The sequence below is a fragment of the Gopherus evgoodei genome, chromosome 4 (assembly GCF_007399415.2).
Source record: "Gopherus evgoodei ecotype Sinaloan lineage chromosome 4, rGopEvg1_v1.p, whole genome shotgun sequence".
Lineage (NCBI taxonomy): Eukaryota > Metazoa > Chordata > Testudines > Testudinidae > Gopherus > Gopherus evgoodei.
The window spans coordinates 75,330,972-75,348,489 of record NC_044325.1 but is presented as its reverse complement, the minus strand read 5'-3'; the positions used below and the strand labels follow the sequence as shown (position 1 = coordinate 75,348,489).

Sequence of the window (17,518 nt, the reverse complement as noted above, 5' to 3'; positions counted from 1 at the left end):
TGGAATCCTAAGTTTGTTTGGCTGACTACCACACTAGGGTGGCAGTCAAACAGGGTAGCATCAACAAATCCCTCTTTTGCTAGGGCAGAGGGATAACAGGGTGGCTTACAGTTCTGGATGCCCTCAGAAAGCACCACAGAAGGACATGAGGGATTCAGGAAACCCTTCTTTCTTTGTGGCATTAAGAATATTTCCATTTTATTTTCACCCCATTAGGACACTTTTATGTTCATTTGAAATTGCAGGAAATTCAAAGCTCTAGGTAAATTTGTATTTGCTCTGCTTCTGCGGAAAGTTAATGCTTGTAAGGTGTTAACCATTGTGTTGTATCGTACAGAAAAGAGAGCTAACTTCTTAAAAAAATAAATAAACAAAAAGCCCTCTTACCACGTACCCATGACAAGTACAGACTCTGAGCTAGTCTTTTAATTTCCCTCACACATTACAGAGACTAGCAATTAAATATGGGATGGTGTTTAGAGCACTCACTGCTAGACTTTAATCAAGTACTCAATACTATTCATGTCATAAAATGTTGCAATGTTCTTGCTTTAATCACTCAATAAATGGAAAGTATTGTGCAGCTCACTCTATTTGATTCTTTTGTGTCCTTCTTCTCTTTGTTTGTTGTTATATTGCAGGACCTGAATTGGGTGGTGAGTTCCCAGTGCAGGATATGAAAACTGGTGAAGGAGGGCTTCTGCAAGTCACGCTGGAAGGAATTAACCTGAAGTTTATGCATAGTCAGGTAGGAGGGAATCTTCCACTAGAGTATGTCAGCATGAAGCTTTTTGCAGCACTTCTGCATCAATGTGTTTCCTCTTCACTGCACCACCAAGGGGAAAGGGTAGGATGACAAAGGGGAATATGGCCTATATTCTGTAAATATTGAAATGAGAAATTCTCAGAGTGTAGACATCTATAATACGTTTCTTTTTAAAATAGAATTAGTTGTAGAGATGAGTATTAACTTTGTTTCTGGCTGCTAGAATTCTGTAGGTGCACAAGATAACTGGTACTCAAGGTACTAAAACAGAAACAACAAAAAATAGTAGGCGGTAATCTTCGCTTCCATAACATATTATGTAGTGAACTCTGAAATTCTGATGGCACAGTGATTTAGCACTGTGTCTGTAAGATTAAGCTAGGTACATTTGCAGGTATTTCAGGTAACTTTCTTCATCATGTTTAATTTTTGTATTTTAAAAATGTGGGAGAGTCTGCAGATCCAGACAAGAAAATAGAGTAAGAGGATGACACTCTCTCACATTGAAGAAGATGAGAATAAATTACTGATTTTTTGCCCCCCTTTCCAAATAGCAATCTATCTGTGGGTGTAGAGGAAACACAAATATAATTGTTTTATCATTTTTTCCCCTTTATCTGGATGTTGTTTCATTTGCTTTCTTTAGTCCTTGTTTTTGGTTTTTTTGCTTTGTGTTCATGTTTGTTTTGCATATGTCATTAGAGGTGTGCTGTGCTGGACAGTAGAACCATTTTTTAGCGGAGGGTGGGGTGTGTGTGTGTGTGTGTGTGTGTGTGTGTGTGTGAGAGAGAGAGAGAGAGAGAGAGAGAGAGAGAGAGAGAGAGAGAAAAAAACTGCTGTCAGTCAGTCCCTCGTGCAGTGTGTTACCTTTTCCTCTAATTAAATCTTCCCTCTACTGTTTACCGTATAAACCTTGTTCCTTTACACACACACTTGCTTTCAAACTGAGGGGAGAGCATCTGCACCCCTCAAGACACAAAATGGAACTATGAAACATAGAAAAAATGCCTATTAACCTTTTGTGTAAACCTGTTTTTTTATAATGGATGATCTTTGAGAATAGGGGAAGATTATCACCATGAGAGGTTACAAATAGTCTATTAATTGTTATGTTATTAATTTTTGTTTTATTTTCAAACATTTCACTTTCCTAAAAATGGGAAACTCCCATAAATTCTGCCACTTGGGGAAACACATCACCCTTTAATTTTTGTTCAAATGAGCCAGATGCCTCCAGGGCAGTCACATGCCTTTTGTATAGCCTTGCACTTAACCATTTTTGGGCTTTTAGATAATTGATATTGTATCTGATCTGTTTAAACTTTTCCCTTGACATCCAGAATAAAAAAGCTCAAGCTGTATAATATGAACCTTAACAGCAGACGCTACTGCAATCAATGGAAATAATCTAAGTGGATAAAAAATGGAGAATTTTCCTGTTACATTGCCCTTATTTCCTCTTCCCTGTATCCCTCTGAAAAGGGAAGTGATAAAATGTTTGACAAATAGAGAGTGATAAAATGTTTGACAAACTGAACTGCAAAAGAGCACAAGTAAACAAAGTGGTAGGATTAATTTTCTATTCCCCAGATACTTGGTTGTGAGAAGGAGGCAAGTTGCAGGTTTGCTGACACAAAAATCTCAGGTAGTTTCTGGTACTGAGGAATAAAGAAGCTGGAATCATGTGTTAGAGCTTCTCTATTATTGGAAATGTCATCTGTACTTGAAAATCAATATACCTTGATTACCCTCAGAATTGATCCATTTACAGAAGGCAGACATAGGTAAGACTGTTTCTAAAAGAGACCTTTTAACTGGCATGATCTTGGGTCCTGTCTAGTGGCCTCCCTTTGCCTTTCTTGGGTAGTTAACCATTTGGGGATTAAATGAAAGTAGTGTATTACTGGTGGTGTAGTGAAAAGAAGTGCCCAGATACCTTTCTGCATTTTCTGTTTTCCTAGTAGATGCAATATCTCCAGGAAATTTATCTCTAAATCCGCACCAGAGCTTGCAGCTTTGTAAGTACATAGCAACTGAAGACATCACTGCAGTTCGTTGCTATGCGGTCTTTCAAGAATATCTGTAAGGTGTTGGCAGGAGACTTATTCAGGATACTGGAGCAATCTTACTCTTCATATGTATGTTTCCTGCTTGAAGAAACAAATGTTCTAGGACCTGAGCATACAACTGATTCCTGATCACCTTCCTGTATCTTCTGCTCAAACCCACAAGTTGTCTCTCGCCCTGAAAGGACTAACTGCATTTATGCTTTTCCAGGATGTGGATGCACATCAGAAGAGATTGTTTAATTGTATAGGGCATTAAATGAACTCATTGCACTCAGAGAATTTGCTGATTTGCACAAAGCTGGCATCTGTGTCCTAGAACATGGAAAAAAATGATTAGTGTGATCTGTGACCAGGCTCATTTTCCTTTTTTTGGATGCTTATTTTTTAAAGCAAAGATTAGTCCAAACCAGTTCTGTTTTTCCCCAGTGGGTATCCAACTCATAGTGGCTCTGTGGCATACTGTATGAAATGAACAAACAAAAAACAAATATCGGCATCTTTGTGTATGTTTTTTTAAAGATGAAATCATTGCTGCCCAAAGGCATCATCTGGATCAATTTCAAGACTGAGTGCACATACCATATAAAATCTACAAACAGTTCTGTTGCTAAATCTCAATTGCAGTGCTGTCTGGTGGGGAAGGGTAGCAGCCCCTCCCCCATTAAGTTTGACTGGTGGATCGTCTAAGAGAAGCAGCATGAGGGTGGGAAGCATATTGCCCCTTGCCTGCCCTCTGTGCTGGAGGAGGATGCATGGAGGGGCAGAAACCAAAGTGGGATGGACCTGGGCCATAAATCGTATGCCAAATTTGGGAGCCAGCCATTTCTTGTCCCCCTTTTTGTTGCATTTAAGGTGTGTTGGTTTTCTCTTTGCTGTAATTCAATTGAGTGCCTGAAGGGGTAGCAATGTTGGATATGTCAGAGTTACTAACTCCTTCGTTTCTCTTCCATGCTTTCTCCTCCTGCAAGGAGCGGAAGGTACTCCATCTTCTGCTGTCTTCGCTTCTTAGCATTTTAAGTTGTTTGTTGATTTCTAGCATTGTGGCAAATTTATCTTTTTTAATCTCCCTGTATTTATGTATTGAACTGAAAATAAATTAGTAGTATGTGCTACAATGTTTCAAGTCATAGCAGCCGTGATGGTGTTTCTTTTTGTTTGTTTTTGAATAAAAAGTTGTCCCTCATTGACTAATCTTGTGTTATTTTCCTCCGTTTTGTTGTAGGTTTTCATAGAGCTGAATCACATTAAAAAGTGCAATACTGTGCGAGGAGTCTTTGTCCTGGAGGAATTTGGTAATTACACTATTTTGATATTAGGTCTGTACTCACATGGCAGTAACTCAAATTTCCAGTCCTCAGTCTCAGAGTTGTGTTCATTAGATCAGTGGTTCTTAACCAGTGGTATGTGTGCCCCTGGGGTACGCAGAGGTCCTCCAGGGGGTACATCAACTCATTTAGGTATTTACCTAGTTTTACAGCAAGCTACATAAAAAGCACCAGTGAAGTCAGTACAAAGTAAAATTTCATACAGACAATGACATGTTTATACTGCTCTATATACTATACACTGAAATGTAAGTACAGTATTTGTATTCCAGTTGATTTATTTTATAATTATATGGTAAAAATTAGAAAGTAAGCAATTTTTTAGTAATAGTGTGCTGTGACACTTGTATTTTTATGTCTGATTTTGTGTGCAAGTAGATTATAAGTGAGGTGTACCTTGGGGTACGCAAGACCAACCAGACTCCTGAAAGTAGTCTGGAAAGGTTGACAGCCACTTCATTAGATGGTAGGCAGCTTCAAAGAGAGGGAGAAATATAGATTGCATCTGAGAGACTGTCTGATTGACTAGGAGGATGGGTGTCTTGACACTATTGGAGTAAACTTGTAGATTTTCATAATCATGGCTTGTAGCGTAGATGCACGTTGTCAGTATGTCATTGAAATCACTTTGTGCAGCATGGATAACAGTAATGAGTCAATGACGTGGGAGGTACTTAGAAATTATTTTTTCAGAAGTCTCCTCTCCGCAGAAGTCATGATCAAATGTGTCATATAATAGTCTGATACACAGATTGTTGCTCACAGTGAAATTTCCCCTTTGCTGCTCCAGGCAAGTTTTTTTTTTATTTTATTCTGGAAAAAGATGTTGTTTCTGGACTGCAATTTAGTTAGTGGTTTTATTTTCAGTGTGAGAATTGTGGTGGTGGAGAGAGACGATGGTAGAGGAACTGGAGAAGTAGTACTATTTGGCCAGTGATTGCAGTTAAATATAATCCTCTTAAACCCAGACTGGGCAATATTCAGGAGTTTCCCAATATCCATGTGATTCTTAATAATCTGAACCACGGTCTGAAAAAAATAGGAGTCTTTTAAGATTTTGAAGGTTTGTAAAACATTGGAACCTTTCACACCATCTGAAATGGTCCTCTCAAGGATTCCAAGTCTGGAGTGGTTTATTCTTTCATCTGTGGCTGCACATTTTAGATATTCACAGAAATGTGAAACTTTTCTTTTAAAAAGGTTAAATTTACAAATTGATTTCAGTATTTGATCAGTGTTAATTTTCTCTTAAATCCATCATTTAAAAGAAATACTGTCTTGGTTTTCAAACATTCTGGTTCTTTTCCACTGCTTTGGATTAAAGGACACTGACTCATGGATCCTCTTGCCTAATATTCAAAGAAATGTAACTGATACTGGAAGCTTCATGTCCTGATCTTGACTTCTATGCTGCCTCCTTCCTGTTATGATACCAAGTCCTTCAAATGATACCATTGGATGTCATGAATCAGAATACAATGACTGGAAGGCAATTGAGCCACTGGCTAAGAGACTTGGTGTATCACTTCATGAACAGTATTTTCCCCTTTACCTTTTCTGAAACTATCTTGTCTCACACACAAATCTCAGAACAATGAATGCAACATATGGAAAAGTTTGGGATAGTTTACGGATACTCCTGGTAAGTGCTGGCTTGAAGGTGAAGATTTCCATGCTGTGCGGTTGCCTATTCCTCCTGTACATATTTACCCCAAATAGGCAACAAGTTTATTATAGCATAGCTGTTAGCAAACACTTATTGTTGCAAAATAGTAGTGATAATAAGTGCACAAAGCTGAGAGATCAGAGCCAATAAAATCTGCTAAAACCATAACGGGTAACTTCCACTACCCAGATATTTAGCTGGTCAAATGTCACAGTTGGCCATCATTGGAAGGACAGTCTGAGACACAGTTGCTTCTTCAAATAGCTATTTCTGGAGTATGCACAAAAGAGGCAACATTTGACTTAATACAAAATAATACAGAGAAGTTGGTTCAAAAAGTAACTGTAGTTTTAGCTACTAAGTAATAATGACAATACCATAAATCAATTTCAAGTGCATTGTGGGAAGGATTGTAGTGAATGTCAGTATTGTGACACTCAACTTTAGGAAGGGCAGCTTTAAAGTAAAACATCAGGAAGCAAGTTAGAAAGAAACTGAAGACAAAAATTAAGAAATTAAATCCTTCGAATCAGCCTAGAAGCTATTTAAGCAACTTGATAAATCACAGAAGGCATTCCTACCCCTGAACAAAGTAGGAAGCAGAAAGGCAAGAAAATGTGCTGTGATTAAAAGGCAAGGCTCAAGAGGTTAGAATGCTATCTTTTAGTTCAAATTAAACTAATAGAAAGGGACATAATCTATGGCCTGTAAAATGAAAGGAGGAAATTAAAATGGAATTGTAAGATAAAATAGTCAAAAACTCATAGACCAAATAACAGGAAATTCTTTAAATATGTCCGAAAAAGTCTGCAGTGGAGTTAGTGGTCCGCCAGATTACCAAGGAGAAAATGAAAGGAAGGCAGATACTGCAGAGAATCTAACCTGCTTTCTTGTACAGAGACCAGTGGAAAGATATTTTCCCTAGAGCTACACTTTTAAAGATAATGAAGATGAGAAACTATTAGACTCTATGCTCAAAAGAGAAATGACAGTAACTCAACAATTAAGTGAATGAGCTGCTAACAAAACTCTAAATCTTAAAATCAGCTTCTGTGCTTGAGGACTGGAGATGTAGCCATGGTTGTACTTTAACGAAGGGCATGAGGGCTAATCCTGGAATTCTAGTCCAGTCAGCCTGATTTCGTTACCAGGAAATTTAGTTAACTTTAATTATTTTTAAGGTTTTAGTGGTTTCCAAGCATGGTCTTTTTAGTGGGAGTGGAAGAAGTTGAATATCACATGACAGTAGGAAATTAAAGGCCATTTGTAAAACACCAGGTTAACATGGCAAGGTGGATGTTGGAGATGTGATTTCAGACCAGGGCCCAAGTGAGAGCCATGGGCTGTTGTCCACAAATGGGAACAAAGATTTAAAGGAAGTGAAGAAGTGCAGGGCTCTTACCTCTGGAATTTGAGTTACTGCTCTGTATTTGTGCTTTACTTTCTCGTGGTCCCTTCATCGCCGCTGCTATGAAAACCTTCATTCTCCAGCAGGTAAAGTGATGTCCCCTGAAATAGTTCTCTGCTAGTGCCATATATTCTCATTCACAGGGCCAGAGGCTGCAGGATGGTGCTCAGTAACTTATCCCCTTCATCTTTTTAGTTTAACAGTATTGAGTCAATTTCATTGTTAGAAGAAAAAAAATTAGTATGATTTATATACTCTGCAGTGCTAGCACTTAGAGCTCTGAGGGTGTAAAATCAAAGCTTTTCTCATTTCTAACCCCACCCACTCAGGAGTATTTTTCCCACTGGAGGGCTACGGGGGAGTCATTCATTTGATGAGAGGGTGACTTTAGTGAGTGTGAAAGGAGGTGGTTTCTTCCCTCGGTCCTCTCCCTGCTGTGTATTTGGGGATCAGGGACATTACAGCTTCCCTCCTCTCCTTCCCTCATGCCACCAGCTCCTTCCAGCTTCCTCTTCCTGCTTTTGAAGAGTATATGAACAATTGTGTGTTATCCAGTGAGACATAAGATTTGTACATCTGTGTAATCCTATCCCATTTGGCTGTCCACCGCCTCACTCCCCCTTTATCCCCTGGTGACATGGAGTTAATTTGGAACATCTGGTGCCAACGGGTAAGGCAGCTTGGATGTGCACCGCATTCTCTTCCCAGCTGTAGCCACTGGTGTCATGGGCAGTGCAGCCTGGGTGTGCACTTTAGTTTTCAGCCTCTGATGTAGCTGCCTCTGTCCAAGAAAATAGAGAATTTCAAAGGCAAATATTTATTTTATAAACAAAGGCTGCATTTTTCATGGGTCTTTCCAGGGATGTTGATACTGTGATACACTAAGAGCAAATCATAGGCATTGATTTTTATTAGAGTCCCTTCTCTTTGAACCAGTCTGCACTGCCTAGTTTTGACTCACTAGAGTATGAGCCCTCTTTACATATTACCTTTTGTTGTGTCATGTCATAATCACAGGTGACATCTGCATGGCTAGATTTTGGTGTCCATTTTTCCCCTCTAGCTCTTCATGTTGAGCTCATGTTTATATATTTTGCCTGTTACTGTCTGTCACTAGGTTCTATGCTTTATAAGATATTCACTCCTCCTTCCCCACCTTCCTCTATTAAACTGGTACTTATTTGGTCTGGTTTTGAGTAATTTATAATGTTTCCTTTAAGATTTTTGTTGTCATACAGAAATTCCAAGGCAGGTTTCAGCCACTTTGAAAGGAGAGGATTCAAAATAAAATTGTCTTGTTGTTACTTTAGTTTTAAAAATCTAAATTTGCCTTTTTTATGTTCGTAGTGCATCATTATACTCCTTGTGCTCTGTTTGTTCCCTACATTGTCTTTCCATGAGATTTGTGCACAGCATCATTCACACAGACTCAGAAGAGTGAGACAGAAGCACAGTGCAGGTGGAACACACTAATGGGAGGGTTGCAGCTTTCAGCGTGGGGCACTTTGGGGTAATAAGAACAGAGGGTAAAATTTTCCTTTGCTATTCTGTGCTACATTCCTCCTTTATTTGTTAGGGACAGTTCAAGGGAGCAAAGGCTGAGCTTTCCTGGTAACAGATTGCATCTGTGTCATCTACAGCAACTCTTGCTGCTGATTCCTTTAATACACCTAGAAGTCAAATCAAGCCTGATATTTTGAGGGCCATGTGTAACTGAAATCTTGTATCTTGTGCGACAAGGTTCCTCCTCTACCTTGGTGGGTCCTGCGCTTATTGGCAGATTTGCTCACCTCAGTGATCTTCCCCACAGTCTGGGTCAGCTCCTCCTGGGTCTGATCAGGAGTTGGGAGGTTTAGGGGGGAAGCCGGGCCTACTCTCTACTCCGGGTTCCAGCCTAGGGCCCTGTGGATTGCAGCTGTCTATAGTACTTCCTGTAACAGCTGCATGACAGCTACAACTCCCTAGGCTACTTCCCCATGGCCTCCTCCAAACACCTTCTTTATCCTCACCACAGGATCTTCCTCCTGGTGTCTGATAACGCTTGTACTCCTTAGTCCTCCAGTAGCACACCCTCTCCCTCTCACTCTCAGCTCCTTCTGTCTCTTGCTCCCAGCTCCTCACACGCACTTCCTCTCCTCTGGCTCCCCCCTCCCTGACTGGAGTGAGCTCCTTTTTAAATCCAGGTGCCCTGATTAGCCTGCCTTGATTGGCTGCAGGTGTTCTAATCAGCCTGTCTGCCTGCCTTAATTGGTTCTAGCAGGTTCCTGATTACTCTAGTGCAGCCCCTGCTGTGGTCACTCAGGGAACAGAAAACTACTCATCCAGTGACTAGTATATTTGCCCTCTACCAGACTCCTGTACCCCACTGGCCTGGGTCTGTCACACTTGGTAGTTTTGAGTCTTGAGGTCTCCAGGTAAACTCCAGAGTACAGGTGTTAGACTTAATGAAATAAGTTCAATGAACAGTCTCCACGATACCGCTGGCCTGGAGGAGAAATAGTCTTCCATTCTAGAAGATTGTTTTCTCCCCAGTCTAATCCCCATTCTTGTATGGATTTAACTGAATCCTGGGCAGAAGTATCCAGTCATTCTTATACAAACGACCACATAGCACAGGAAAAATTCAGTTTTCTAGAGGGTACACTGGGGAGTGAGCAGTTAAAGTAGCAAAGTGGCTTTAAAAGAGATGTTGGTTTACACTATATGGTTGTGCCGATAAACAGATTTTACCATGTGTTCTGCTAACAGGAATTAATAGCACCAGCAAAGCCAATGATGAGTCTGAGATGCATCAAACGACGACTATTCTTTTTCCTCAATCAAGGAGCCAAAGAAATGTTTTATGCCATCTTGAGTTACATAATGTGTCATTGCTGGTATAGTCAAAAGATCATGATAGTATAAATGTAGGGAAAGAATAGTATCTAGAAGTGAGGAGTAGTGAGGTGCCCTGTTCCTGCACTTGCTGTCTGTGTGCACCCCTCCCCCTTTCCTTTGGGAACATTGTGCTATTTCTTTACTTTTTCCTCTCGTTTTTTGAACTTTTTGTTTTGTCTCTTACTCGTCCGGTTTTAGTTCCTGAAACTAAAGAAGTGGTGAGCCACAAGTACAAGACGCCAATGGTGAGTGAACTGTCTTGTCTTCTAGCTCTTTTAGAGGGTATATTTTAAGTACTCATACGATGCCCATCACTCTGGTATCTGAGACCACTCTTTTGTCCTGCAGTTCACTGACATAATACCATGTGGGATGTGGTTCAGACTGTTCCTCCAAATGGAGGTTCTGTGGAAGAGTGTTAGTGGAAAATTTGAGTGAAGACAATAGAAACTGGGATCACAGGTTTATGCAGCCTTAGAGCTACAGTGAAACACAATCTTCTCTTTTGTTCTAGCTCTTGTACAAAGGGGCTGTAGCTTAGTGCTTCCTATTTCTATAAAATTAAGGGAGATCCTGAGACAGCGTAGAAGGGTCCACTTTAGAGAGAGGTTGGTTAGTGGATTTTTTTTAATTGATCATATTTGTGCTGTTAAGTGTTGAATTGATGACTCTGCAGACCAAAGTGCCTAATCCACAAAAACAGATGAAAGGTGGGTCTAACTTCTGAGCATAAATTGATCAATAGCTGAGTTCATGAAGAATTCTCTCCTTTTGGTATAATACTGAGCAGTGAGGTACATGAAAGGGATTTTATACTCTCCAACAGGTATTGACTTCTGTCTGAAAAGTATTGATCTCTGTCAGACAAGATACTAGATAGATGGGTTATTGAGCAGTTTCATTGTATCTTTTTTTTTTTTTATTTTTAATTGTTGAACACAAGATATCAGTTAAAAATTGTACTTACCCTCTAATTACATAATATATTTGATGGTCAGCCCTGTGTGTGCTTGTAAGTGGGAAACAGAAGTCAGTTCTGATGATAATCCTTAACTTGAGGAAGTTAGATAAACAGAAATTAAAAGGTACAGTGCCAAAAGTGAAATCCCTGCAAGCTGCATGGAATCTTTTTAAAGACACCATAATAGAGGCTCAACTTAAATGTATTAAAAAACATAGTTAAGAGAACCAAAAATGTGCCGCTGTAGCTAAACAACAAAGTAAAAGAAACAGTGAGACACACAAAGGCATCTTTTAAAAAGTGGAAGTTAAATCCTAGTGAAGAAAATAGAATGGAGCATAAAATCTGGCAAATGAAGTGTAAAAATATGATTAGGAAGGCCCAAAAAGAATTTGAAGATCAGATAGACAAAGACTCAAAAAGTAATAGCAAAATTTTTTTTAAGTACATCAGAAGCAGGAAGCCTGCTAAGCAACCACTGGGGCCATTGGACGATCAAGATGCTAAAGGAGCACTCAAGGATAAGGCCATTGTGGAGAAACTAAATGAATTCTTTCAATCAATCTTCATGGCTGAGGATGTGAGAGAGATTTCCAAACCTGAGCCAGTCTTTTTAAGTGACAAATCTGAGGAACTGTCTCAGATTGAAGCGTCATTAGAGGAGGTTTTGGAACAAATTGATAAACTAAACAGTAATAAGTCACCTGGATTAGATAGTATTCACCCAAGAGTTCTGAAGGAACTCAAATGTGAAATTGCAGAACTACTGACTGTAATTTATAACCTATCATTTAAATCACCTTTTGTACCAAATGACTGCAGGATAGCTAATGTGATGCCAAATTTTTAAAAGGGCTCCCGAGGTGAGCCCAGCAAGTACAGGCCAATATGCCTGACTTCAGTACCAGGCAAACTGGTTGAGACTATAGTAAAAACAAAACTGTCAGATACATAGATGAACATCATTTGTTGGGGAAGAGTCAACATGTTTTTTGTAAAGGGGAAATCATGCCTCACCAATCTACTAGAATTCTTTGAGGGTGTCAACAGACACGTGGACAAGGGGCATCCAGTGGACATAGTGTAAAAAATTAAAAATTCTGCACACGATAGTTTAAAATTCTGTAAAATTGTTTAAATTTTGTCAAATAAATTTGGAGGCTTCACCATGACACTGGGGAGCACATGATACTGGCTGCAGAGGTGGGAGATCACTGTGCAGCTCCCCTCCGGCACACGGACTCAGTGGTGAGTCCGCTCAGCCTCCAACCCTGACACAGCACAAGGACCAGACCTGCGCCAGAAACATCTCAGTGCCCTGCCCCTCCATGCCATGTTTCTCAGGTGTGCAAAGGCAGGCTCAGCAAGGCAGGATCTAACTGTGGAGGGGATTAATGTGTGGGGATCTAGATGTGGGTTGATTTGGTTCTGTGTTGGGCAGTCTGGGTGCAGGCAGCTCAGTGGAGGATCTGGGTGCAGGGAGAGATCTGGATGCACAGGGGCTTGTTGGGTATTCTGGGTGCAACAGTAATGGGGCTCTGAAGAGGGGTCCAAGTGGTTGGGGCTTAGCGGGGATGCGGGGGTCTGGGTGTGTGTGGGATAGAGCTCAGCAGGTAAGTCTGGGTATGGGGGGATTAGTGGGTGGGCCCAGATGCTGGGGGAGTGAGGATCTAGGTGCAGCTGGTTGGGGCTCAGTGGGGTGAGGATCCGGGTGCGGGTAGCTTGTTGGGGTGGTCCAGGTGCAGGGGAAGTGGGGCTTATCATGAGGGGGTTCTGATTGTGGGAAGGTGAGGGGGGGGAGTCTGGATGTATGGAACTTGGGCAGATGAAGGAGCACCTCCCTGCACAGGGATCCTTCCCCCTGCAGCTGAGGTGGAGGAAGTGCAGGGAGGGAATTTTCGGAGCTTCCTGCAGCTGGGGGAAAAATCTGAGGGTGGGTCTGACCCGGCCCTGGATGTTGTGTAGGGGAAGAAGTCGTCCTATCCTCCCCAGCCCAGTCAGGACTAGCAGCTGAGCCTAGCGCAAGGGTATGAGTCACCAGCTGGGTCTTCCCCAGTCCTGCCCCACAGCGATTTACCTCTCTGCCGGCTGCCCTGGGCACTGAAACATACTGCTGAGGAGGGTAGCATGACCACTCTTGTGGCTTCCCTTGTCAGAAAGTCATTTTTCTGCAGGGAAGCATAGAAGTCTGCAGGGGACATAAATTCTGCACATGCACAGAATTCACCCAAGAGTAGTATATTCCAGAACAAAAAAGAGCACAGTGGAAAGGAAAAATCAGGTTACATGAAAATGTGTGCTAGTTTATGTAAGCCATTTTATGACATTCTATAGTACAAGAACAATCATATTTACCTCCTTCATCATAACACCTAGCTCTTATGTAGAGTTTTTAAATGTATGGAACTCAAAGTGCTTTACAAAGATAGTATCAGCCCCACTTTACAGATAGGGGAAGCAGAGGCACAGCAAGGTGAAGTAACTTGCCCAGGGTCAGCCAGCAGATCTCTGGCGAAACTAGGAATACAACTCTGATCTCCCATACCCCAGCCTTCATTGGCTTATACTGCCTCCCATAATGCCAAAAGATGGCTCTTGAATTAAATGGCAACAAACTGAATAATTTAAAACATGATTGCAAATACTTTTTAATGCCATGTACAATTAAACTATGCTGCTTTTTGTCATAGAATAATGAAGCAAATAGCTCAGTATTAGACATTTATATGAAAAATAATATCCACAGTTACATTAGCATGGATGAAATTACAAGGGCTAGCAGTCTCCGTTTCTGGGCATAAAATGATCATAACTGGGAGTAAGGAAGAAAGACCACCACCACCACTGTGATTAGGGACAGTACTGGACAATTAGGTGTGTTACAGTAATTTTAGAAAGTTCCTTTCTTTATCACCAAAGGAGTCCTTACAGCGCCGTACAGCTTAGCATTGGCACCTGTTAAAGACATGATACAAAGCTAGATGGACTGTTGTTCTCTTCTTCTATGGTATGATTTCCGGTGTTCTAACCCTAAAATCCTCTCTCATTTGGTATAATTAACAACTCTTGGATCTTTCCTTTCCACCTCATCATGAGGATAGTGTGGGGTAGCTTGTGCCATTATCTCCCCCCATCCCCATGCTTTTTTTTTCTCTAGCCAGAGCTCTCTGCTGTTCTGAAAGGTGCACTCTGAATAGGACTTTGAAAGAGGGAGAATATACAGTAAATATAAATATCAGTGTATTTTTGAGAAGCAGTAACTATCTGGAATCTCATTATCTCCTTTCTAACATTTTCTAGGCCCATGAAATCTGCTATTCCGTGTTGTGTCTCTTCTCTTATGTGGCTGCTGTTCGTGGGAAAGAGGTAGAAAACAAAAGCAAACCCCCTCGTCCGGTTTCCAGCTGATCACAATATTGGGAAATGCTCGCCCACTGGCACGTTGGTGTGTAATACTCCCATTTCTGTTCCTGTTACTGGAGCTCACATTGCTGACTCCAGTTAGAACTTGGTTATTTATGTATGATCCTGCAAGTCCTTCCCCTTAGAAAAAATTAAAACTTCCTTGTTCATTCTCCTGCTGAATTCATTCTTACTGGAGTTTTTACACCAGCTGTGCTTATCAGACAGCTCTGAGCATCAGCATCCAGCTATAACTGAAGATGGCTTGCTGTGGGCAATCCTTTGGAATTCCATTTCTAAGAAGACTAATGCATCTGGAGCTCAGTTGTTTTTGTTTCCAGTGGTGCCTGTGTCACAGGTTTCTTCACGTACAGCTGTTGGCCTCTGCTTTCAGATTCTTCAAAAAATATGCACAAAGGAAGCAGCTTGGTCCTGCATGGATCACCGGTCGTTGTTTAACTGTGATAGTTTGTATTATTTTTTTTTTCTGTGTTTTCACACTTTACCCACCAATTTGGAGTTCTTGCCATATGGCCCTTCGAATCTTTTCAGTAAAGATGAGCAATTTAGCTACCTTCAACTCCTCCGAAATAGCCTACAATTAGATATGGTGCTTTTAAGATTGAATGTTAAATGTATAAAACTATGGAATTAGTACTTCTCTGATGGGCAAAAGGATTGCTTGCTTTTAATAATGGATAGGCACCATGGAGGGGAGAAACTTGGAGGCTTTCCTGACAAAATCCTCTTCAAATTGGTATGCATGTAACGTGTGTGTTTTTCAAATGGGAAATTAGAGCCACTCTGCTAACATCCCAGGAGTGCAGTTAATTAATATATGCATATTGTGGTAGCTAGAACAGTTAATCTAAGTGTGTAGGAATAAGTAAAGAGAGGTAAAAACTTAGAGAGTGAGTGCTGTTGGCTGAAGCATATGGCAAACTCATGTAACATGGGATTATCACTACAATCTCCCTAAAGCACTTCTATTAGAGTCTGAGTACACTGGTTCTGTAGAAAACTTGCAGAAACCCCCAAGATTATGCAAAGTGCATTGTGGGGATTCAACTTTTTGTGATGATGGTACTGTAAATGCTGGTTCCAGATTTTGTTTTTTTTAACTACTGCTTCTGTCAAACTGTACATGTATATCTCAAGAGTTTTGCAAATACTGTGTAATGAAGCACCCTCAGTTAAAGTATCCATCTCGCACTTTAAGTAGGCTGAGAATGGATGTTTGAATACTATTTATGAACTGTACTGAACTATACCAAGGGGGGAAAAAAAGCCCCTGAAATGCTGGAAGGAGAGAGGATCTAGAGAAAATAATCTTAAATGTAAAATATCTGATGGAGTGCTCTAACACAAGCTGGAGTGCTATTTGATTTGACATAGGCTTCTGAGTAATTGCACCCAGAAATAATCCTGTTTGGCTTAGTCAGGGTATTTACCATTTTGAGTGGAATGCATGAGGAATGGGTGAAGAAATGATGTAAATATTCTAGGATCATATCTATTTATAGAAGACTGTACAGCTGTCTGAATATGAAAATAAACTATCATTTAACCAGTGATGGCTTTTATCCTCCAGTGTTTCTTCCCATTGATCTATTTGACTCTGAAATGTAATTGTCTATATAAATAATACATAATATGCATATATAAAATAAATTCCATTCTTGAAATAGTGGAAATACTATGTTCTCAAACATGATACAATGTTAATGTGCGTAGCATTCCAAGTTATTTTTTAATGGTAACTATCTTCTAAAGGTTTTTTAATATAATGGTGTAAAATCAAAGACATTTTTGTCTCCTCCAAGAAAGATTTTAAAGAATATTCATGGTGAACACTGAAATACAACTAGAAGCCCATTTTCTTCATTCATTGCCATGACAAGGGGTTCTTTTAGGCATAGAAATAAAATCAGGGTTTACAGGATTATGTCTGATCCTTCCCTAATTTAAAAAAAAAAAAAAAAAAAAGGCAAAAATTAACAAACCGTGAGCCTATTGTCCTGACAACTTTGCATTTATATGGTATTCTGTTCCTTGTCCTTTTGTCTGTTTTTCACCAATTTAAATTTATAAACCCTTCAGAGCAAAATTTGTACAATGGTAATCTTGATGGTCCTCTGAGTGCTAATTATCCCCCATTTAAGTGTGAAATATCCCAGGACTGAATAAACAGAGTGAATTTACCTCAGCCTAGAAGAGTTGTTCCCTTCAGAGCAGTGCTGGGGTTCTATTGAAGGAGCAGGGGAGAATATTTATTGGCAATCTTTCCTGGTGAAATCAGGGATTGTAAATTCCATTCTGCACATAGTTCTTAAATGAAACTGAAGTTTGGAGTGAAGCTTGAAAGGGTCTGTAACCTAACCTGTGCTGCTCCTTTTGAATAATCAAAGTCTTTAAAAAGGAGGGCTGGATAAGTATGGTTCTGCAAAGACATTACAGATGTAAAAGTTGCTTATACGTGAGCTATTAATATCAGACATTGCCTGTGAAGAACCATATATTTGGGGGGTTGACCATCGGTAACAAACCAATAAGGTAGGCTGAATAATATTTAATTAAATAAAAACGAGTACTCTTCAGAAAAGAGTATCTGACTTGCTTTCTAATTGGAGGCAGTGATGCTGACTAAGGGAGTGAACTGAACTGATGTATGCTGAAGAAATTGCCTTGAATCTGATGGAGTCAGTCTTAAATGCCCTCTTGCACTGCCTGATTGTTGTATGTCTCAGTACAGAGCACAATCTGTTTATGCAGAGTACAGGTGGTCTTGTGTTCTAACCCCAAACTCCTATCAAATATGGTTTCTAGTTTCAAGCTCAATAGAGTAGTTTAATCTGATTCTATTTTCCTCCAAACTTCATTCACATCTAGATTTTGTTGCATATATGGTTAAGGCCAGGCATCAGTCCAGCTCAACATACTATTTGTGTGTGTGTGTATATATGTGTGTGTGTGTGTGTGTGTGTGTGTGTGTGTGTGTGTATATATATATATATGTATATATATACATATATATACACACACAC

At 40.1% G+C, this 17,518-nt stretch overlaps 1 protein-coding gene across 33 annotated transcripts in view; it reads left to right on the top strand.

Moving 5' to 3' along the window:
• MADD (MAP kinase activating death domain) overlaps positions 1–16,064 on the top strand; it is a 132,969-nt gene extending 116,905 nt beyond the window's left edge. For 19 of the 33 annotated variants that reach the window (XM_030559839.1, XM_030559853.1, XM_030559858.1 and 16 more), the window contains 5 exons: positions 642–748; positions 3,804–3,812; positions 4,058–4,127; positions 10,310–10,356; positions 14,373–16,064. In XM_030559839.1, coding sequence (XP_030415699.1) covers positions 642–748; positions 3,804–3,812; positions 4,058–4,127; positions 10,310–10,356; positions 14,373–14,480 — 341 coding nt within the window. In that variant the 3' untranslated portion in view covers positions 14,481–16,064. The remainder of the gene's footprint in view (positions 1–641; positions 749–3,803; positions 3,813–4,057; positions 4,128–10,309; positions 10,357–14,372) is intronic. The other 14 variants (XM_030559851.1, XM_030559848.1, XM_030559841.1 and 11 more) reach the window with 2 other exon arrangements.
• The last annotated feature ends 1,454 nt before the right edge of the window (positions 16,065–17,518 follow it).